The 23029-nt window shown below is 44.8% G+C and overlaps 1 protein-coding gene across 1 annotated transcript in view; it reads right to left on the bottom strand.

The window, feature by feature from the left end:
• Nucleotides 1–2927: 2927 nt before the first annotated feature.
• Nucleotides 2928–23029, bottom strand: part of XKR5 (XK related 5) — a 62481-nt gene continuing 42379 nt past the window's right edge. Inside the window, exons 6-7 of the mRNA XM_073625147.1 lie at nt 22276–22387; nt 2928–8620 (exon numbers count right to left, since the gene is read on the bottom strand). Of these exons, the coding sequence (XP_073481248.1) occupies nt 7482–8620; nt 22276–22387 (1251 nt within the window). The 3' untranslated portion in view covers nt 2928–7481. The remainder of the gene's footprint in view (nt 8621–22275; nt 22388–23029) is intronic.

Here is a 23029-nt window from a genome sequence, read left to right as displayed (position 1 = left end):
CTCTATTTTTCGGTAGGAAAAAGTTCCTATTCGAAAATAGTCTTTATGCAATTTGGACGCGCAAAAAACCACAGATGCTCGGAAACAATGCGTCGCATGCTCGGAAGCATTGAACTTCATTTTCTCGGATCGTCGTAGTGTTGTACGTCACCGCGTTCTTGACGGTCGAAAGTTCAGAGAACTTTTGTGTGACCGTGTGTATGCAAGCCAACCATCCAAGATTTTTCCGACGGAAATTCCGCTCGTGTACGGGGCATTAGAGAGTCAGAGTGTCTCAGAAGTAAAGATGGGCAAAGGTTCACCAATCTGTGAAACGCTGCATTTAAGAATTGTCCAACAATTTTAGAATAATGCTGTCTGAGGACCCCGTAGATCCAATATAGCATTTTGGCCCTATCCCATGCCCACAAACATTTCTCCAGATTCTTGGAATCTTTTGATATTATGTACTGTAGCTGATGTAAAATTGCAAAGACTTGAAATACATCAGCTACAGTACATAATGTCATCAAAAGATTCCAAGAATCTGGAGAAATCTTTGTGGGCATGGGACAAGGCCGAAACACAATATTGGATCTTCGGGGTCCTCAGACTGCACTGTATTAAAGAGAGGCATGATTCTGTGATAGACATCACTGCATGGGCTCAGGAATACTTCCAAAAAAAAATCAGTCTGAACACAGCTCATCGTGCCATCCAAAAATGCAAAGTAAAGCTCTATCGTGCAGAGAAGAAGCCATATCTAAACATGATCCAGAAACGCTGCCGTCTTCTCTGGGCCAAAGCTCATTTAAAAACGGTCTGTTGCCAAATGAAAAAAACTGTCCTGTGGTCCGATGAATCGAAAGTTGACGTTTTTGGCATCCATGGGCGCCACATTCACCGGCCTAAAGAGAGGGACCTTCCAGCTTATCAGCGCTCTGTTCTAAAGCCTGCATCTCTAATGGTTTGGGGGGTGCATTAGTGTGTATGGAATGGGCAGCTTGCACCCCTGAAAAGGCACCATCAATGCTGAAAGATATAAACAAGTTATTCAGCAGCATATGCTCCCATCCAGACAACATCTTTTCAGGGAAGGCCTTGCATATTTCAGCAGAATAATGCTAACTGCATACTGCATCTACGACAACAGCATGGCTTTGTAGTAGAAGAGTCCAGGTACTTAACTGGCCTGCCTGCAGTTCAGACCTTTCACCAACTGAAAATATTTGGCGCAAACAAAAAAAATACGACAAATAAGATCCAGGACTGCTGAGCAGTTAGAATCCTCTATCAGGCAAGAATGGGACAACATTCCTCTCCCAAAACTCCAGCAACTGGTCTCCACAGTTCCCAGACTATTGAGTATTGTTAAAAGAAGGGGGTATGCACCTTGGTAAACACGGCTGCGTCCCAACTTTTTGAGACGCTGCCATTAATTTCAAAATGATCTTTTTTTTTTCCTCACAATGGTACATTTTCTCAGTTTAAATATGTTTTCCATTCTCTATTGTAAATAAAATACAGGTTTATGAGATGTGCAAATCATTGCATTCTGTTTTTATGTAGATTTTACACAGCAGCCCAACTATTTTGGAATTGGAATTGTACATCTGGGACAGGAAGTGAAATCTCCCCAACAGGACACAGGCAGACAAAAAAATAAGCTGACAGGAGAAAGGAAACCGCAACTGAATACAAATACAGAGGAAGCCACTGCTGACCTCATAATAAAAATATAGATACCGGCCTAGAATAAGTGCACAATCAGGAAACTCCAAAGCTTTATACTTGCTCCGAGTCAAATGAAAAATTACTAAATCTGCTGGATCAGCATAACAGGCAGAAAGTTAAGCCTAGTACACACTATCAGGTTTTTTTCCCATTCAACCCAGTGGGCTGAACAAAATAAAAAAAAAAATAAAAACTTGGAGCTCTCTGTACCAACTATCCGATGTTAGTACAGCAATATCCTTGCTGAGCTATTGTGTTCTGACAGGGGTACTGCCCCCCTCGCCAGAACACACCAGTTAGCACTGATCGGATGCCTATCGGCAGATCTTTTTTGGTCATGCCCCTTTGACAGAAGCCGGACATTCGGCCGATTTCTGTTGGACAGGGTGCCGTACACATGGGCCAATGTCAGTTGGTTTCTGTACACATGGGCCAAATTTCAGCTGGTTTCTGTTGGGACAGGGTATTGTACACAGGGGCCGAATTTCAGCCGGTTTCTGTTGGGACAGGGTATCGTACACAGGGGCCGAATTTCAGCCGGTTTCTGTTGGGACAGGGTATCGTACACAGGGGCCGAATTTCAGCCGGTTTCTGTTGGGACAGGGTATCGTACACAGGGGCCGAATTTTAGCCGGTTTCTGTTGGGACAGGGTATCGTACACAGGGGCCGAATTTCAGCCAGTTTCTGTTGGGACAGGGTATCGTACACAGGGGCCGAATTTTAGCCGGTTTCTGTTGGGACAGGGTGTCGTACACAAGGGCCGAATTTCAGACGGTTTCTGTTGGGACAGGGTGTCCTACACAGGGGCCGAATTTCAGACGGTTTCTGTTGGGACAGGGTGTCGTACACAGGGGCCGAATTTCAGACGGTTTCTGTTGGACAGGGTGTCGTACACAGGGGCCGAATTTCAGCCAGTTTCTGTTGGGACAGGGTGTCGTACACACGGGCCGAATGTCAGCCGGTTTCTGTTGGGACAGGGTGTCGTACACACGGGCCGAATGTCAGCCCGTTTCTGTTGGGACAGGGTATCGTACACAGGGGCCGAATTTTAGCCGGTTTCTGTTGGGACAGGGTATCGTACACAGGGGCCGAATTTTAGCCGGTTTCTGTTGGGACAGGGTATCGTACACAGGGGCCGAATTTCAGCCAGTTTCTGTTGGGACAGGGTATCGTACACAGGGGCCGAATTTTAGCCGGTTTCTGTTGGGACAGGGTATCGTACACAGGGGCCGAATTTCAGCCAGTTTCTGTTGGGACAGGGTATCGTACACAGGGGCTGAATTTCAGCCGGTTTCTGTTGGGACAGGGTATCGTACACAGGGGCCGAATTTTAGCCGGTTTCTGTTGGGACAGGGTATCGTACACAGGGGCCGAATTTCAGCCAGTTTCTGTTGGGACAGGGTATCGTACACAGGGGCTGAATTTTAGCCGGTTTCTGTTGGGACAGGGTGTCGTACACAGGGGCCGAATTTCAGACGGTTTCTGTTGGGACAGGGTGTCCTACACAGGGGCTGAATGTCAGCCGGTTTCTGTTGGGACAGGGTGTCGTACACAGGGGCTGAATGTCAGCCGGTTTCTGTTGGGACAGGGTGTCGTACACAGGGGCTGAATGTCAGCCGGTTTCTGTTGGGACAGGGTGTGGTACATAAGGGCCGAATGTCAGCCCATTTCTGTTGGGACAGGGTGCCGTACACAGGCTGAATGTCGGCAGGTTTCTGTTGAACTGGCCCATGTGTACGGGGCTTAAGGATAAAAGTCAGCAATAGTGTATCTACAATATGATTGTTTAATCTCTTTAAAACCTCCTTTGAATTGGCCAAAACTATGTAATATGACGACAAACCTAAACAACCCATCCCATTTGCATAAATCAGGTGAGCCCCTATACTACATAGGTGATGGTAAATCTAAAGGAGTTGTATGGTATACGGTCACACAATTAGAATATTGGACGAATGATCATCCTTTTCTTGCATGCTAGTCTCATATCGAAAACGAAAGGTAACTTAAGTTACGAAAATTCGCTGAACTTCAGAAGTGATGCAATGTGTTGTATTGTATTCTGTCATTTCCGAGCATGCGTGGTTTGGACTTCCCTTTTTTCTTTTTATCCCGGACGAATAATGTATGTTCTGGTATCGTACAAGAAAATTTTTTGTGTTTGTCCCTTTTTATAATTTCCCATGAACTGTTGTGATTGGCTTTCGAAAGCTATGTACCAACGATCAGATTATATTATTTTTCGGCCAATTTCCTGATCGTGTATCGTCTAGGCTTTAGATTTCTCGAGGCAGTTAGATTTCTCAGATCAACTCAGGGTATCCCAGTGAAAATATTGTCTGTTCCTGCCACCTGCATTGCATCAAGCAGCCGCATAGCTTACACTAAGATAGAGGCTCCTTTTGCAGAAAGAAGGTATCTTTTTTTTTTTCTGGTCCAGACCTGTTCAGCTCCATTGCATGCTAAGGAGTACTAATATATAGTCCAAAAATTGAACAGCCGGTGTTCTATTAGATTAGCGAACCCGTCAGATAAATGTAACAGAAGTGACGTTCCGTCATGCGTTCCACCGCTGCCAGGTTTGCCAATTTGACAGAACACCTGCAGTCAGAAGAAGGCAGCGGACATCTTACTACACCCAGCTACGTCTTGAATTGCAGAGTAATTTTAGTAATAAAGTGAGTGTATATAAATATAGTATATTGACATCTGTGATGCTGTTTGGATGTTTAATTTTGAAAGCCTAAAAAGGTTTAGAGTTGAGCAGTGCGGGGTGTACCAACATGCCCTCTGCAACCTTCCTACGGCTAGCGTCCAGCTTCTTTCAAAATGTAACATCAAAACAGCATCACACATGTACCCATACTATATTTATTTAGAATTACTTTGAAATTCAAGGACGTAGCTGGGTGTAATAAGATGTCTGCTGCCCCCTTCTTCTGACTGCAGGTGTTCTGTCAGATTAGCAAACCTGGTATCGGGGGAACACGTGAGCGGCTGACAGAACGTCACTTCCATTCCCTAATCTGATGGGTTAGCTATTCTGATAGAACACTGGCACGTGTTTTTTTTTTTTTTTTTTTTTACACAGGTATAAAGCAGCGATTAAGTTTATTTTAAAATGTATTATGGCTTCAAAAAGGAAAGCTTATAAACAACATAGATAAATAATAAAATCATCCCCAGAAACAGGACTTCGTTTGTACCCTAGGTATAGGTAGGTTACCTCCTGTGCAACATGTACACGTTTAACACACACAAAAAAAAAAAAAAGGAAGGATATATGATCATAACTAACCGCTTTCCACATGCAGTGAGGAAGAGGGTGTCTTCCTGCTCCACTAAAGGTTCATATATTTGGACCACATTCAGATCGGTTGTGTTAAAGCAGCCTATTCATTTGAGTGCTGTCAAAACATCACTTCCTATAGAGCACTACAATGCCAGGCAGCGTGTCACAGACTGGTGGTGTGCTTCCACAGAGGTGTGCTCCTCCAGTACATTGGAGTGTTCTTCAAAATAAACGGCATCACAATGCACTAATGCGTGCAAGGTGCGCCACTATGCACCGTGGTAATGCAAAGGTGTGAATCTGCCCTTAAAGAGGAAGTAAACCCTTATGGGTTTTACTTCTTTTTTTCCCCCTGCAAAGTAAAAGCATAATGTGCTAGTATGCATTGCATACTAGCACATTATGTGAAACTTGCCTGCAAACGAAGCCTGTGCTGTCCCCGCTGCAGGCCGCTTCCATCTTCGCCCCTCTACCTTCCGGGGCCTCGGACTCCGGCTCTGTGACTGGCCAGAGTCACGTGACGTCACTCCCGCACATGTTCGCGGGAGCCGCCGCTCATGGCACTTGCTATTGAAGAAACGGCATGGGCGGCCGCTTCTTCACAGCACATGTGCCAATGACATGATCAGCGCAGTGTACAGCAAATATCTCCTAAACGGCGCACATTTAGGAGATATTTACAGTCCCTTATTATAGCTTACCTATAGGTACAACCTCTTTAAGGTCTGTATCAGAGTAAAGCATCAGGTCTAGGTAAACTGGAGAGCACAAACCCTGCTAAGCTTTGTGCATCTTCTTGGGACTCCAGCAGTCAGATCTCCTGTCAGAAAGACACCTTTAACCTTGCAACAGCTGTACCGCTGACAAAGCCAGGAGCGATGAGATCTCCATTAGAGTTTGTAAAATAAAACAAAAATAGGAAAAAAAAAAAAAAAAAAAATTTTGGCAGTGGGAGCAGGTGCCAATATTAATCAGTACTTGCTCCCCCCCCAAAAAAAACACAACTCGTTCACAGGCTTGGAGAGGGAGCGAGTCAGTGGGACTTCGCTTTTTGAGGGAAGTTACTCTTAAATTCCCCAGTCTGTTTTTAGTTTATGTGGTGCTTACGTACACCAAGCCCATTACTGATAAAGCTGAACTCCAGGCAAACAGCTAAATACAAAGCTGAAAACACATATTGAGATTGGTTTTTACTGTTAAAATGTTTATATTTCAGTCTATCCACAGGACAGCTAGAGGGGTGGTGCCACTTCGTTAATGAAAACAGTGGTGTCATCTGCTCATCGTTACCCTTCTAACTGGACAGTGCTTGCTCCCTCCGATCAGCATGTTCCCAGTGAGCACATTTGAATGCTGCACACCTAATTGGTTCTCAGTCCTGTCCCTACCTCTGCCAGTCTGAGCTCTGCTGTCTCGGGCAGTGGTCTAAAAACTGCGGACGGCATGCAGCCCTTTGCTTGCCTTTATTTGGCCCTTGGGGCACATTTCCTTCCACTGACACCAACAATTAGGCAATAATCCTGCTCCTGACACCGATTTTCCCATTGACACCAAAGATGGAGCACTGTTAATCCCACTAACACCAATGATGGGGCTCGATTTCTCCCATTAAACACTAATGATGGAGCACTATTACTCCCACTGACATCAGAGATGGGGCATTATTCCCCCCCCCCATACCAAAGATTCATTGTTTACGCCAAACAGGACAATTTCTACTCCCAAAGGTCACAGTCCAGCCCCCCCTAGTCTGGAGGCCAGTAAACTGGCCCTTTGTGTAAGTTCAGAAACCCCTGGTCTAGGGAACTGCAAAGGGCTGATAACAGCTCACTGGGCCAATTATCCCCCAGACTAAAGGGGAAGACGCAATGACACAGCTCCAAAATGTAAATACATCAATGATGTACAAAAAGAAAACATTTTTTTTTTTGGATTGGGTAATAGGCAATCTGCCTAAAATTTACACCACATCCCTTTCCTTGGAGGCTTTTACATTACTGTCAACAAAAGGCACACAATCTCTGGCTTAATACTGCCTACGGAAATGCATTGACCTCTAAATACATCTGGTTACCTGATGACAGGAGCCTGGCAACATCGCAAAACACGTACCACTAAGACTAGATACAACCAACAAACACAGATTTCATAGAAATATAGAATAAATAATATAAATTGGCGTTAAAAAAAAAAGCTTTAAATATTATTTCTGTTAATTGCACACCGGATTGAATGTTGAAAAGGTCATGTACCATCAACACTGAATTCCATCACACCAAATCCTTCATACTCTACTCCACTGGACGGGATTCTACCATTATACTCTCAGTGTTAAAACCAGGGATCAAGACGGATATTCCAGGCATATTAAGACACACTATGGGAGTATGCGCCAAGTTACCCATCCTACCAGATGGGTACTGCATTGTGACCAAGAACCACATTCTATCGTAGCTTAGGAGACCTTCCATGGGTCTATATTCTCTCAGTCAACTGGTCTAGCCTCCTCCTGGCCTTTGTTGACTCTCGTGGTTCCGATTCCACATTGGTGGCTTGTGGTTTGGGGGTGGAGGTGAAACAAGGCTTCTCTTCCTGGACAAGCCTTCCTCTTACAGATGAAGGAAGGATGCCAGATGGTAGCAAATGGTAGCCTCGTTTTGACATAGGTTCTTCTATTTCTAGAACGCCAGAATCATCATGGGAAATATCAGACTCCTCACACAAACTTCCTGCATCTTCTCCAATGCTCCGGTGGAAGTTGCTGTTGGTGGGCAAACTCAGAATAGGGCTGACACACATAACCTGAATATTCTCGGTCTCACTCTCTGGCAACTCTTTTAGTGGGCTATCAGTCTGAGGTTTCATGCAAATTTCCGGAACATGCAAGTGTGAATCCTTCCCCGGTTGAACCGTTCCTTCAGCGTGTGCGCTAAAGTACAGTGTTGGGCTTCCAAGGGCTCCATTGCTTGGAGAACCACCAGCATAAACATCTGGGGATTTTCCACAGTACTCCAACGATTCACACGCCTTAATTTGGTTCTGCCCTTTCTTTGGGTCGTTTTCCGTTTTGGAGTTTTCAAGTGTAACATAAGCAGAACATTCATGTAGAATGTACTTATGATCCTGGCCAATGTCTGTTTGTCCTGGGTCTAACATCCATGGGGTAGACTTTAAAGAATTAGTTTTAACATTTTCATTTTTTTTTTCATCAGCTAAGGCACAGTTCTGAATTAATGGTTGCTGGACATTTTGTGCACACCCAAGTGCAAAGAGGTCCCCAAAACCACCCTCGCCAAAGGCAGCATTGATTTTTGACATGTTTCCAGTTTTCATTGCGAGTTTCAGTAGAAGCAAGTGATGCCGCTTATCAGCAACTTTCTTCCAGGGGAGATCTTCCTCGCCTGCAACACCTTCATGGTTTTCAGCCTTTGGACTCAGTTCCTCTCTCCCAAATAAGTCATTGTTCTCCTTCTTGGAAGTTCGGCTCCACCATCTGGAAGAGGGACTAGTGTCGTCCTGTTTGGTGCGATTTGTTCCAGTTTTCTTACAGCTTTGGGAAATCTCTGTGGATTTCGGGTGCAGGAGAGTGTAGTAAATGATTAAGGCAGCACAACCTGAAAAAGATTAAAAATAAAATCAATTTTTTCAAAACACAAGCATTGGTGTGAACATATAGGACACAAGGCTATTTACCTTGTCTATGGGTTAGGACTGTACTGGGCAGCCTTGCCTAATGTACGTGATGTGATCACTTAATGAGTAACTCCACTTTTATTGAAAAAAAACATTCCCCTCTGGTTGATCTATATACATTGCAAGGATTTTAAAGAGGAGTTCCACCCAAAAGCGAACTTCTGCGTATCTGATTCCTCACCCCCTCCAGTGCCACATTTGGCACCCTTCGGGAGGGAGCGGATACCTGTCTTTGACTGGTATCCTGTCCCCACTTCCGGGAGACCAGGTCGTGGCAAAGTATGTCACAGCTCTGTCCCCCTCCTCCTCCCTCCCCTTCTGCCGGGCCAGTGAGAGCGCAGCGTACTTCGAGCATGCGCAGTAGGGTCCCGGTCGTGAAGCCAAAAGGCTACACTGCCGGGTTCCCTTACCGGCAATGGTGGCGGCAGCACCCGACAGCTGATGGAAACATCAGCTGCGGTGCCAACATTGCTGGACTCCAGGACAGGTAAGTGCCCTAATGTTAAAAGTCAGCAGCTACAGTATGTGTAAATGTAATGTAAATAACACATAATGGAGTGGTCAGACATTTCAATGCTTTAAAATGAACAGTCCAGCCTAACAATAGGTACCCCAAGATATTTAACATTTAGATCTGGCTTAAAAGGGTTTTTTATGCAGTAAAAGTTATTTATTTTGCTCACTGTAAAAATCCTTTCACTGGAGTTCATTGGGGGACATAAGAAGTCCTAAATCTTTGGTTTATACTGCCACCTACAATAGGATTAAACACTAGCAAACAGAACTGTATGACAGCTCAGGATTCCCGACCCCCGGCTTGCCTCAGTTTTGTAGTAAATTAGTACTGAAAGCACTGATCATAAAACACAGAGCGGTGGGACCAGCGTCCCTCATTTAAGTCCAAGAAAATAATTGTATCGCGAGTAGAAAATTTGGATTTTCTTTCTCGTCTATTGAAGGGCACAGGGAGGCTCACACTTTCTGGACATCCAAAAGCAATTCAACTGAGGGGTGAGCAAAACAGCAAACAATGACTAATAGGCTCAAGAAACCAGGGGAGAACTTGAGACTGCCTGCAGTTTAAAAGCAGCCTGAAGGACCTTCAACCTGGAGCTGGCATCAGATGCGGCCCAAAACTTCCACCTGATAAAATATAGAGAACGATTGAACAGAAGGCCAGGTGGCAGCCTGGCAAATCCGGAAAACAGGTGTTCGATGCTGAAAAGCCCAAGATGCGCCGACAGATCTACCTTGGCGGGCATGGACAGGAAAGGCTGTCTGAGCCACCTAGATATTGTGTAGTGAGAAGCCAGGGTGCCCTATCACTGTCCATCCAGAGTCACAAAAAGGAATTGTTATTTCAAAAAGAAGCAGTGGCTGTGAGAGACTCACACAGACCTGAACCACTTTAAAACAATGGAGGGAAATTTCTTTTGATGAACTGGAACCAAAACGTAGGTTGAGGTGAAAAGCAGGAGAAGAGAGAGAACAATGTCCCGATTCAGGTGAAAAAGCAGAAAACAATCATAGGAAAAATAGGATTTTTTTCGTCATACTTACCTGTAGAATCCTTTTCTTTGCGTACATCATGGGACAGGCCAATATTCATTACCTACTGGACTATGCTCTATCTCCTGGTCAATGGACACTGGTAGACCAAAGGTCTTCAGACAGGAAGTGATCCCCTATATAACCCCTCCCATACAGGAAGCACTTCAGTTTTGTAGCAAGCACTGAATCCTTACAAAAGAGGAGAGGGATCTCTGTGTCCTATGATGTACTCAAAGAAAAGCATTTTACAGGCAAGTATGACGAAAAAATCCTATTTTTTTTTTTTTTTTTTTATACATCAAGGGACACAGAGTCAGGCTAATATTCATTACCTACTGGGACATCCCAGAGCAATAGCCTTGAGGGGAGGGAGACACCCTGCTAAACAATAGCCATCAAAACTTATACGGCAGCCCGCAGTACACTGCAGGCCGAAAGCCGAATCCTCGGCTGCTCGAACACTTGATAAAATTTTGTAAATGTATGCACTGAAGACCAGCCTTACAAATCTGAGCCACAGATACCCGATGGCGAAAAGCCCAGGAGGTTTATACACAAATGCGCGCTCACCCTAAAGGGAGGAGCTTTATGTTTTAGACCGTAGGCCTGAATGACCAATTGACGGACCCAATTGGCAATGGAAGCTTTGGAAGATGCCTGCCCTTTCTTGGGTCCTTTTGGTAAAACAAAAAAGGAGTCTAAAACTCGGATCTCTGCAGATCTAGACAAATAATCCTTGAGTGCCGGACAAAGTCCAAAGAATGCAGTCGTCTCTCTTCCACTGAACGAGGCTGAGAGAAAAAAGAAGGCAAAATAATGTCCTGATTTAAATGAAAGGCCGACACCACTTTTGGCAAAAAGGATGGAACAGGTCGTAACACGACCCTGTCGTGGCGAAGGATCAAGTACGGTTCCCTGCACGAGAGGGCCGCCAACTCCGACACCCTTCCAGCCAAGGTGATAGCCATCAGGAAGGCTAGCTAGCGTGACAGCAAGTCTAATGCAATTTCCTTGATAGGATCAAATAGCTGTTTCTGTAACACAGACAGCACCAAGTTCAAGTCCCAAGGACACATAGGTGACCTAATGGGGGGAAGCAAACGAGTTGCCCCCTGCATATAGCTTTGGATCAGTGAATGGGAGGCTAAAGGCCTTTGGAAGAATACTGATAGGGCCAAAACTTGACCTCTGATTGTACTCAAAGCCAATTTGATTTTCACAGCTGACTGTAGAAAAGAAAAAATTCTCACAATCACGTATTTCCGAGGAAGCCATTTTCTGGCTTCACACCAAGCAACATAAGTCTTCAGACCTTATGATAAATTTTCCTAGAGACAGATTTTCTAGCATTCACTAGGGTAGACACTGCTGATCCGGAGATGCCACAGTTCTTTAACACCCTGGCTTCAATAGCCATGCTGTCAAATAGACTGTAAATTGGGGAGGAATATAAGGCCTTGAGACAGTAGATCGGGGCGACGTGGAAGCGTCCATGGCCTGTCTATTGTCAGTCTCATAATCTCCGGGAACCAGGGCCTTCTGGGCCAGGCTAGTGCCACCAGAATGACTGGAACTCCCTCTTTCTGAATCATGCGCAACAAATGTGGAAGGAGAGGGATCGGAGGGAAAGCATAAACCAGGGAGTACTGTCTCCATGGAACGATCAGAGCATCTGCTCCGATTGCCAGAGGATCCCTTGTTCGGGACACAAATTTCTGTAGCTTGTTGTTGAATCTGGATGCCAATAGGTTGACCTCTGGCCATCCCCAGCGCTGGCGAATTTCCTGGAACACCCCTGGATGTATGGACCATTCCCCCGGGCAGATCTGCTGGTGGCTGAGATAATCTGCCCTCCAGTTCTCTACTCCCAGGATATGGAGTGCTGATATAAAATCGGCATATGTCTCTCTGCCCAGGCTAGTATGTGGTTCACCTCCTTCAGAGCTGAACGAGCTGGTACCGCCTTGGTTTAAATAGGCCACTGCAGTGGCATTGTCAGACTGAACCCCGATAGGGCAGTCCTGAAGCTCCACCGTCCAGGACCGTAGGGCCAGACGTACTGCCTGTAATGCCAGGACGTTGATGGGCAGGATCTGTTCTGTCCCTGACCATTTTCCCTTTCTAGGGTCACTCCCAAGCCTGAGAGACTGGCATCTATAGTCAGTACTCTCCAAGTTTTCCCTTTCGCAGGTTCTGATCCTGCAACCACCAGTTTAGGCTTAAGCGTGCCCGAGGAGATAAGCACATTGGATAATCCAGGGCCTTTCCTCTTCTGGTCCAGGCCAACAAGAGGTCTTGTTGTAAAGGCCTGGAATGGAACTGGGCATAGGGCACTGCCTCGGAGGAGTAGGAGGTTGTTCAGATACCCGAGCACCAGGATTCCTTGGGCCCTTAAAAAACCCAGTACTGGTGCTAGGACCTTTTCTAGTGCTAGGACCGCCTAGCAGAGAACTCTTCCTTTCGGAGATCTTTTGGATATATTTTTCCAAATGATCACCAAAGAAACGTTCCCCATGAAAAGGGAAACCTGCCAATAACTTTTGACAAGGAAGATCAGCTGACCAGTTCTTAAGCCATAAAAGTCTGCGAATATGTACAGACAAGAGAGCCAAACGAGAAACCTGCTGTATTGAATCCTTTAAGGCGTCAATAGCAAAAACACAGCACTCAAGAAATAACTGTCTTACTTTCAGGCAGATCATCCTCCTGGTTAGGCCTATCAGGCCGTTTGACCTGATCCTTTACGGACTGGCAGATACCAATTGCTGCAACAGCTGGCTGAATAGCTGAACTGGCCAAAAAAAAGGAAGCCTTTAAAAGGGGTTGTAAACCTTCGTGTTTTTTCACCTTTATGCATCCTATGCATAAAGGTGAAAAAACACCTGGCAGTGACTGGTCCCCCAGCCCCCCCATTTTACTTACCTGAGCCCTGGAACTTGACCCGCGGGAACGTGCTGTCTCTCTGCCCGGGGTTCTCTGCCTCTTGATTGGATAGACTGATAGCAGCACAGCCATTGGCTCCCGCTGCTGTTAATCAAATCCAATGATGCCGGGGGCTGGACTTGGGAGAGCGCCCGCAAGGTAACCCCCTTGGGAAAGTGCTTCTCCTAGGGAGTTATCTGATGTGGGGAGTCGTCGCGAGAGCCACCGGGGGACCCCAGAAGACGAGGTTCAGGGCAATTCTGTGCAAAACGAGCTGCACAGTGGAGGCAAGTATGTTATTTAAAAAAAACAAAAACAAAAAAACGAACCCTTACAATCACTTTAACCACTTCCGGACCACCGCACACCAATGTACGTCCTTACTTTGAGGACGGATATCGTTGTTATGGCAGCAGCTAGCTGCCATAACCCCGGTATCCCCTTGTTCGGCCGGCGGTCCGGTACAAGATAAAAGTGGTTTCGCCGCAAGATCACTTTTATCGGTGGCAGCCCCCCCCCCCTCCCAATCCGGTGCCCTCCGCCGCTTACCGGAGCCGTCGGCAGCGGCGGAGGCAATCGGATCCTTCCCATGGCTGTGCATGGAGATGAGTGAGGGGACGATGGCCCCTACCCGTCTCCATGACGCTGCAGGGTGGAAGCGACGTCAAAACGTCACTTCCGCTTATAGCTCTTAAAGGGCCATTTTTTTTTTTTTCATTTTTTTAAATGACAATTTTTTTTTTTTTAAATTGCATTTTAGTGTAAATATGAGATCTGAGGTCTTTTTGACCCCAGATCTCACATTTAAGAGGTCCTGTCATGCTTTTTTCTATTACAAGGCATATTTACATTCCTTGTAATAGGAATAAAAGTTACACTTTTTTTTTTTTTTTTTTTTTACACAGTGTAAAAATAAAAAAGGTAAAATAAAGAAAAAAAAATAAAAAATAAACGCGCCCCGTCCCGCCAAGCTCGCGTGCAGAAGTGAACGCATATGTGAGTAGCGCCCGCATACGAAAACTGTGTTCAAACCACACACTAAACGCAAACATGCAACCTGTAGAACTTTTTAAGGGTAAAAGTTTGTTGCCATTCCACGAACGGGCGCAATTTTGAAGCGTGACATGTTGGGTATCAATTTACTCGGCGTAAAATTATCTTTCACAGTATAAAAAAAATTGGGCTAACTTTACTTTAACTTTTTTTGTATCCTATTTTTTAATTAAAAAAAAGTGTACTAAAAAAAAAAAACAAAACAAAAAAAAAAAAAAACGCTTGTAAGACCACTGCGCAAATACGGTGTGACAGAAAGTATTGCAATGACCGCCATTTTATTCTCTAGGGTGTTAGGGAAAAAAAAAAAAAAAAAAAAAAAAGGTATAATGTTTGGGGGTTCCAAGTAATTTTCTAGCACAAAAACTGTTTTTAACTTGTAAACACCACATCTAAAAAAGAGGCCCGGTCCTTAAGTGGTTAATAATTTCTTGTCAACAGGGTTTTTCAAACCCTGTGCGTTATCTACCGGACAAGTTATGTTCTTGTTTAACTACTTACGGACCACCACACGCTGATATACGCCCTAACTTTGAAGAGGAATATCTTTGTTATGGCAGCAGCTAGCTGCCATAACCCCGGTATCCTCTTCTTCGGCCGGTGGTCCGCTTTCTGATAATAGTGGTCTCTGCAGCGGATTCGCAGCAAGATCACTTTTATCGGCGGTGGGAGAGGCCCCCCCGCCGCACTCCGGTGCCCTCCGCCACTTACCGGAGCCGTCGGCGGAGGCGATTGGATCTTCTCCCTTGCTGGGTATGGAGATAAGTGAGGGGGAAGATGGCCCCCACCTGTCTCCATACCATTGCAGGGCGGAAGCAAAGTCAAAACGTCACTTCCACCCATAGCTCTTAAAGGGCCATTTTTTTTAATTGCATTTTATTGTAAATATGAGATCTGACGTCTTTTTGACCCCAGATCTCATATTCAAGACATATTCAAGGTCCTGTCGTGTCATGCTTTTTTCTATTACAAGGGATGTTTACATTCCTTGCAATAGGAATAAAAGTGACTTTTTTTTTTAAAGAACAGTGTAAAAATAAAAAAGGTAAAATAAATTAGAAAAAAAATAATTTTTTAAATGCGCCCTGTCCCACCGAGCTCGCATGCAGAAGTGAACGCATACGTGAGTAGCGCCCGCATATGAAAACTGTGTTCAAACCACACATGTGAGGTATCACTGTGATCGGTAGAGTGAGAGCAATCATTCCAGCCCTAGACCTCCTCTGTAACTCAAAACATGCAACCTGTAGAATTTTTTTAACGCCGCCTATGGAGATTAAGGGTAAAAGTTTGTCGCCATTCCACAAACGGGCGCAATTTTGAAGCGTGACATGTTGGGCATCAATTTACTCAGCGTAACATTATCTTTCACAATATAAAAAAAAAATTGGGCTAACTTTACGGTTGTCCTATTTTTTAGTTAAAAAAGTGTATTTTTTCCAAAAAAAGTGCACTTGAAAGACCGCTGCGCAAATACGGTGTGACAAAGTATTGCAACGACCGCCATTTTATTCTCTAGGGTGTTAGAAAAAAAAAAGTACGTTTGGGGGGGTTCCAAGTAATTTTCTAGCAAAAAAAAAAAAAAAAAATATTTTTAGCTTGTAAACAACAAATCTCAAGACGAGGCTCAGTGGTTAAGGAAGAGACTGCTGCATCTACTGCTGGCATGCTCCATTTTTTAATTAACTTTTCATTAATGGGATATAAAAAGGGAAAACCTCTTAGGAGGAACAAAAAATCATGTCAGGATATTCCCAATCAGCATACACCACCTGTTCCAACAGGGGGTGCACAGGGAAAGCCTGTGAGGCCTGAAGAGGCCTCAGGGATCCCAAAAGAGGACCAGGGGGGCTGTCACCTCTGCAAGAGGCAACTTAAAGGCAGAACGAACCATTTCGGTCAGAGTCAGGATAAAAAGCCTCTGCGACTGAGATATCTTCTTGTCCAGATTGCTCGGAAGCAGGCTCAGAGTCCTGAGCTTTAAGCTCTTCCCCATCCTCAACCCATTCCTGCGCCAGACTAGGAAGCTCCGGGGAGGGGGATCTGTCACGCTTCCTGCTACCCTGCTGGATGGAGGCAATCATTCCAGCAATCCTGTGCTCTAACCCGGCTAGGGCCGAGGACGGTTCATCCTTAGTGATAAAGGGTGAAGCAGCAGCGTTGACTGTAGGCACAATACCAGATAGGTGCAGCGGCTCAGATGCCTCTGGTCTTTCAGGGGATAAAACACTAGGGATATGACTAGGTTCATCAGGAACTACTGATGACATCGGTGTGCCCTTCCTTATAGTTTTAGTCCCGCTCCTCTTTTTTGAAGACATTTACCCGCCACAAAAAGAGAGTACTTGGGTGTATTGTTAAAACACCTCAGAAGTGAGACCCTTTAATAGGGGCTCCTAAGCCCCTATGTAACAATCCTGCTAAGCACCTTTAGCCTGCCAAGCAACACTTGGTGACTCGCATAACCCGGTTAGGAAAGAATGAACCACTGCAAGTGTCTGTTCAGAGCCTGCTCTGTGTCCCACAGCTGCCCTCTGGAAGCACCGCATGCTTGGCCTATACAGCCTAAATAAGCTGGGTGTGTGCCAGAACGCTGTGCGTGCGCACATACATGGCTGCATTTGCATATGACGCAAATCCTCGTGCGTTCGGATAAAGGCTACTGCGCACGTGCGGCATGGCCGCCAAACAAACAACTGCTAAATCCAGCTGCGCTTTTGCGAATGCACCTCGCAGGATCTTGAGTCTTCTTTGTGAGGCTCGGGTACCATTTATCTAAGCATATAAAGCCTGTGTCAAATGGATCCGATCGGTCAATCCTTTGATTCATCTAAGAACCGTTTGTGAGACTAGAGACCTGGAGCTCAGAGAGCTCAAACAAACCGTGCCATCCACCTTGCAGACAATGGCAAAAAACTGAAGTGCTTCTGTGTGGGAGGGGTTATATAGGGGATCACTTTCTCTCTGAAGACATTTTGATCTACCAGTGTCCATTCACCTGGAGATAGAGTATAACCCAGTAGGTAAGGAATATTAGCCTGACTCTGTGACTCATGACATAAAAAAAAAAAAAAAAAAAAAAAAGGAAATCCCAAGCCTTAATGCCACCTTCTTCCTATATAAAATAAAAAAGGGTTCTTGCAAGCCCACCAGACCAGTTCAGATACTAGCCTTGCAGAGGTGATGGCTACAAAGAAAACCACCTTGTGGGTGAAGGTAGAGAGAGGAAAGTCTTGAATTGGTTTAAATGGCGGTTTCTGAAGTGCAAAGAAAACAAGATTCAGATCCCACAAAATCACTTGGAAACAGTGAGAGGCCAACAATCTCTGAAAAAGAATGGAAAGGGCAGACACCTGACCCTTGATATTGTTGAGAGCCAAACCCAGCTGCAAGAAAGAGAGAATTTGTCCAACTGAGAAGTTTCTGAGTAATGTAGACCTTGCGGAAAGTAAACTAAGCATTGTAAGAATCACTCAGATACCCATGGTTTTTAGAACATAGACTTCAACAGCCATGCCAATAATGCCAGAACGAAAAACTGGTTCTTGGGACAGATCCCAAAAATCTAGCAGTGCCAGCAGACTTACCCTGTCAGTGTAGGACACTCGACTGGGCCAGTGCAGAGTAATGAGGACAACTGAAATGCCCTCTATCTCCATCCTGTAGAGCAGACAATCAAATTTCAAGGAAGGAAATGCAGAGATCAGGGTGTAATAATCCCAGAGAGCCACCAGTGCATCCACTGCTTCAATTAGGGGTCCCTGTACATGGATACAATATTATCCAGCTTGTTGAACCTGGAGGTCCACATTTGGCATCCCTTACTGGTGACATGGCTCTTGAACACCTGGGTGAAGGAACCACACTCCTGGTTCCAAGTGCTGCGGGCCAAGGAAATCTGCTTGCCGATTGTCTATGCCTGGAATGTACATAGCTGGCTGGAAGATCTACCCAGGTCAGAATCCGCTCTCTTGTAGCAGTATAAATTCTGGTTCCTCCCTGATGTTCAGAGACAGGACAACAGCAGAATTGTGTGTTGCAAATGTCTGGAGTGAAATTGGGTAAAAAAGAACCGCCCTGAAGGAAGCCAGTATCAGCCCCAAGACTCCACAGAAGTAGGGAGTCAGATAGCTTCTTGAATTTAAAACCCATGAACAGATGGTTTGAAAAGTTTTTCCCAGGAAAGCGAGACATGACAAGAACCAGATTAAGGTACTCCTAACTGGGCCGATTCAAGCAACTGTGTGTGAAGGTTCATCATTCACCTGGGTTCAGCATTCACCCAATCTCTAATGTCTGGACAGTTAGGAGGCAACATTGTCTGTCAGTCTTCGCTGACCCAAGGTGCAGAGGAAAGGCCCAAGGGAAAGACCATGAACTGGTAGGGTTGTGGACCCTACAACGAAAATGCAGAAATTGCGGATTTGCTGGAAAGAGGAGCACAAGCAAGTGTTTGTCCACCTAAACCAAAATAGATCTCTGGTGGAGCAAGGCGATGACAGATCCGGTGGATTAGAATTGGGAATTTTTGGGCTCAAATTTAAACAAACATTCAGAACTTTGTGATCCAAGATTGAGTGCATCTCCCCCTTTCAGTTTTGGAAAGTAAAAACACCCAAATTGTTCTGCCACAGGGACTGGGGAAAATAAACTTTGATCCAGAATGACAATTTGATTGTCTATGTGGAGACACAGGAAGGCTGTAGGTGAGGAAATGAAGAGTGGGCAGGGAGCAAAAAACTTAAATTTGAAGCCCTGGGACACTACCTCCTGCACCTAGGCATTTGGAATGCAAGCTGTCCATCTGTTTGCAACGTTTAATTTTCAGGTGGGGACACCATCATACAGAGTAAAGCCGGCCACACATGGATTGGAATTCTGCTGGTTCAGCAGGGACTGGCTGAATTTCAAATCATGTGTGGGCAGGGTGGTTCTTCCCGACCTGTGGTAATGTTTCCTGATCGATCAGTGCTGCCAGCTATAGTCATCAGTACTGATTAGTGTATTCTGATGGTGGGGAAGTCTCCCTGCTGTCAAAATAATGATGGCCACAAGCTTGTATCTTTAAAAAAATCCGTAAAGGCAGCTCCTATGTTTTTATTCCTGCAGATTCTCTTTAGAGACAGAAAAAGAAGGTGACGGTGCTTGGAGGAGGTTAGAAATGCAGTTACAACTTGCTGTTTAGCCGTGTCTAGGAACAAGCATGCAACCAGTATAAAGTCAGGTAACTTGACATACATATTGCAAGTATAACAATGACCACACACTTATATCCTTAAAAATTCCGTAAAGGCAGTTCCTATGTTCTTATTCCCGCAGGTTTTCTTTAAAAGAGACAGACATCAATTCAGGGAAAAGTGATAGTGCCTCCCGACAATCCCAAGTTATACTCACCAACCCACACTCCCTGTTGCAGAAATCCATCCTGGTGTTGGAGCTTACCTGAGTGGATGACATCAACCCCCTCCCCCCAGGTGACTGTGTTCAGGGCCTTGCAATTGGCTACGGAAGTTAGAGAACCATCACACGAGGGAGGTCACATGCTCTCCCATACCTGGAAGCCCTGCTAAGTCAGATCAACAAAGCCAGGGCTCAGTCGGAGAAAGAATTGGTGGGTACTGTGCCTTGAAAAAGTATTAATACCCCTTGAAAATTTTCCACATTTTGTCATGTTACAACCAAAAATGTAAATGTATTTTATTGGGATTTTATGTGATAGACCAAAACAAAGGGGCGCATAATGTGAAGTGGAAGGAAAATGTCAAATGGTTTTCAATTATTTTTACAAATACCATATTTATCGGCGTAATCGTGGGTGCATGTTATATACCAATCCCTGCTGTCTCTGAGGCAAGAGGAGCGAGTGCAGCTGAATTACATAGAGCCGCGATCTCCTGTGCAACTGGCGCTCCGTCACTCACAGCCACGCCTCCTGGCCCTGCATTGGCCCACTGTTCTGTCTATCATATGAGCAGGGCCAGGAGGCGAGGCTGTGAGTGACGGAGCGCCGGGTACACAGGAGATCGCGGCTCTGTGTAATTCAGCGGAGCTCACACCTCCTCTTCCCTCGGAGACTGCAGGTATAATCCAACACTGGCAAGGCTGCAATGATGGGAAAGGTGAGGCAGCAGATGGGCACTGAATAGACTGCATTGTTGGTCAATTTATAAGCTGCAGATGGGCACTGAGCAGGGTGCATTGATGAGCTGTGACCCTAATTTTGCTTCAAAGTTCTTTATTTAAAATTTTCCTTAAACTTCCCTCCTAAAATTGGGGTGCATATTATACACCAATAAATACGGTAAATATCTGAAAAGTGTGGCGTGCATTTGTATTCAGCCCCCGAGTCAATACTTTGTAGAAATACATTTGGCTGCATTACAGCTGCAAGTCTTTTTGGGGATGTCTCTACCAGCTCTACACATCTAGAGAGTGAAATTGTTTCCCATTCTTTGCAAAATAGCTCAAGCTCTGTCAGATTGGATGGAGAGCGTCTGTGAACAGCAATTTTCAAGTCTTGCCACAGATTCTCAATTGGATTTAGGTCTGGACTTTGACTGGGCCATTCTAACACATGAATATGCTTTGATCTAAACCATTCCATTGTAGCTCTGGCTGTATGTTTAGGGTCGTTGTCCTGCTGGAAGGTGAACCTCCGCCCCAGTCTCAAGTCTTTTGCAGACTAACAGGTTTTCTTTTACGATTACCCTGCATTTGGCTCCATCCATCTTCCCATCAACTCTGACCAGCTTCCCTGTCCCTGCTGAAGAAAAGCATCCCCACAACATGATGCTGCCAACACCATGTTTCACAGTGGGGATGGTGTGTTCAGGGTGATGTGCAGTGTTAGTTTTCCGCCACACATAACATTTTGCTTTTAGGCCAAAAAGTTCAATTTTGGTCTCATCTGACCAGAGCACCTTCTTCCACGTTTGCTGTGTCCCCCACATGGCTTCTCGCAAACGAGACTTCTAATGGCTTTCTTTCAACAATTGGTTTCTTCTTGCCACTCTTCCATAAAGGCCAGATTTGTGGAGTACACGACTAATAGTTGTCCTGTGGACAGATTCTCCCACCTGAGCTGTGGATCTCTGCAGCTCCTCCAGAGTTACCATGGGCCTTTCGGCTGCTTCTCTGATTAATGTTCTCCTTGCCCGTACTGTCAGTTTAGGTGGACGGCCATGTCTTGCTAGGTTTGCAGTTGTGCCATACTCTTTCCATTTTTGGATTATGGATTGAACAGAACTCCGTGAGATGTTCAAAGCTTGGGATATTTTTTCTATAACATGACCCTGCTTTAAATTCTCCACAACTTTATCCGTGACCTGTCTGGTGTGTTCCTTGGCCTTCAGAAAGCAATTTGTTCACTAATGTTCTCTAACAAATCTCTGAGGGGTTTACAGAACAGCTGTATTTATACTGAAATTAAATTACACACAGGTGGACTCTATTTACTAATTAGGTGACTTCTGAAGGCAATTGGTTCCACTAGATTTTAGTTAGGGGTATCAGAGTAAAGGGGGCTGAATACAAATGCATTCCACACTTTTCAGATATTTGTAAGAAATGTTTAAAACCATTTAATCATTTTCCTTCCACTTCACAATTATGTGCCACTTTGTGTTGGTCTATCACATAAAATCCCAACAAAATACATTTACGTTTTTGGTTGTAACATGACAAAATGTGGAAAATTTCAAAGGGTATGAATACTTTTTTTTAAGGCACTGTGTATATTGCTGGGGGTGAATGGTTGGAGGGGCTATCAGGAGACTCTGTCACTTTTCTCTGAATGGCCAAAAGTAATGATGCAAAAAAAAAAAAAAATAAATAAAAATGCAAATGTGAGAAACCTGCTAGAATACTAATGTTGGATTTGTGTGGTTATTTAAAAGCAATTTCACATACAAAGCATGGGAAATGCCAGAAAATGCAGATAATGACTGTGGTTCACTTTAACAAAGAGCACCATTGAAGCAGGGCTGTGTGGCTGTTACGCTGCTAACAAGACAAAATGTATTCTGACCCTGACGAATCTTCATTCACTCACCAATCAGGAATCCTGACATGACAGCTACAGGCAGCTTCACATTACTCCACACTGCCCCCTGCAGGAAATCCGTGGCCAGCAGCAGCAGAATGCAGTTCTCCAGCAACATAATCTAAAGATAACACAGAAGAGGGAGAAGAATGAAGTATATTCAGACACCGTCCAATGCAATAAGCTTCATACAGGCTTTGCTTGGGGGAGAAAAAAAATAAAATAAAAAACAAAAAAAAAAAAACACAAATTTTATACCCCCAGAGCAACCAATGCTTGCCATACAACATTCCATAATTCAATTTAGAAGTGATCTGTCCCCCAAAATGAACACTTCCACTTTTTGCATTGTGGTAACATGTAGTAACCAAGTGCGGTGCATTGCAATGTTTTGAATAGGCTGCCAATGCATATAGCCAGCACAATGGCATTGTGCATTTTAGTCCAACAAAACACACAGTAGGGAGCCAAGATAAAATAGGAAACCCAGCTTTTGCTGCAATATTCAGCTTCAATTCAGAGATCTCCCCCACAGTACTTTTTTTTTTTTCTGCTGCTAGATGTCCTCAGTCTGATCACCAGCATCATTCCACCCACTTCCTCTGAGCCCAGGTCATCCTAGAGCCACCTGTGATTGGACAGTGAAAGGATACGAAGCAGTGACGTGCTCATCTCTGTCACTCTGCCCTTTACTCATATCAGTGTGAGCTTCTTGTGCTGCTGCTCTTAATCATACTCCAGCCCTGCTGTACTGGGATAGCAA

The sequence above is a fragment of the Aquarana catesbeiana genome, linkage group LG04, assembly GCF_042186555.1.
Source record: "Aquarana catesbeiana isolate 2022-GZ linkage group LG04, ASM4218655v1, whole genome shotgun sequence".
Taxonomy (NCBI): domain Eukaryota; kingdom Metazoa; phylum Chordata; class Amphibia; order Anura; family Ranidae; genus Aquarana; species Aquarana catesbeiana.
The sequence above is the reverse complement of the archived record's forward strand: the minus strand, read 5'-3'. Positions and strand labels throughout refer to the sequence as shown.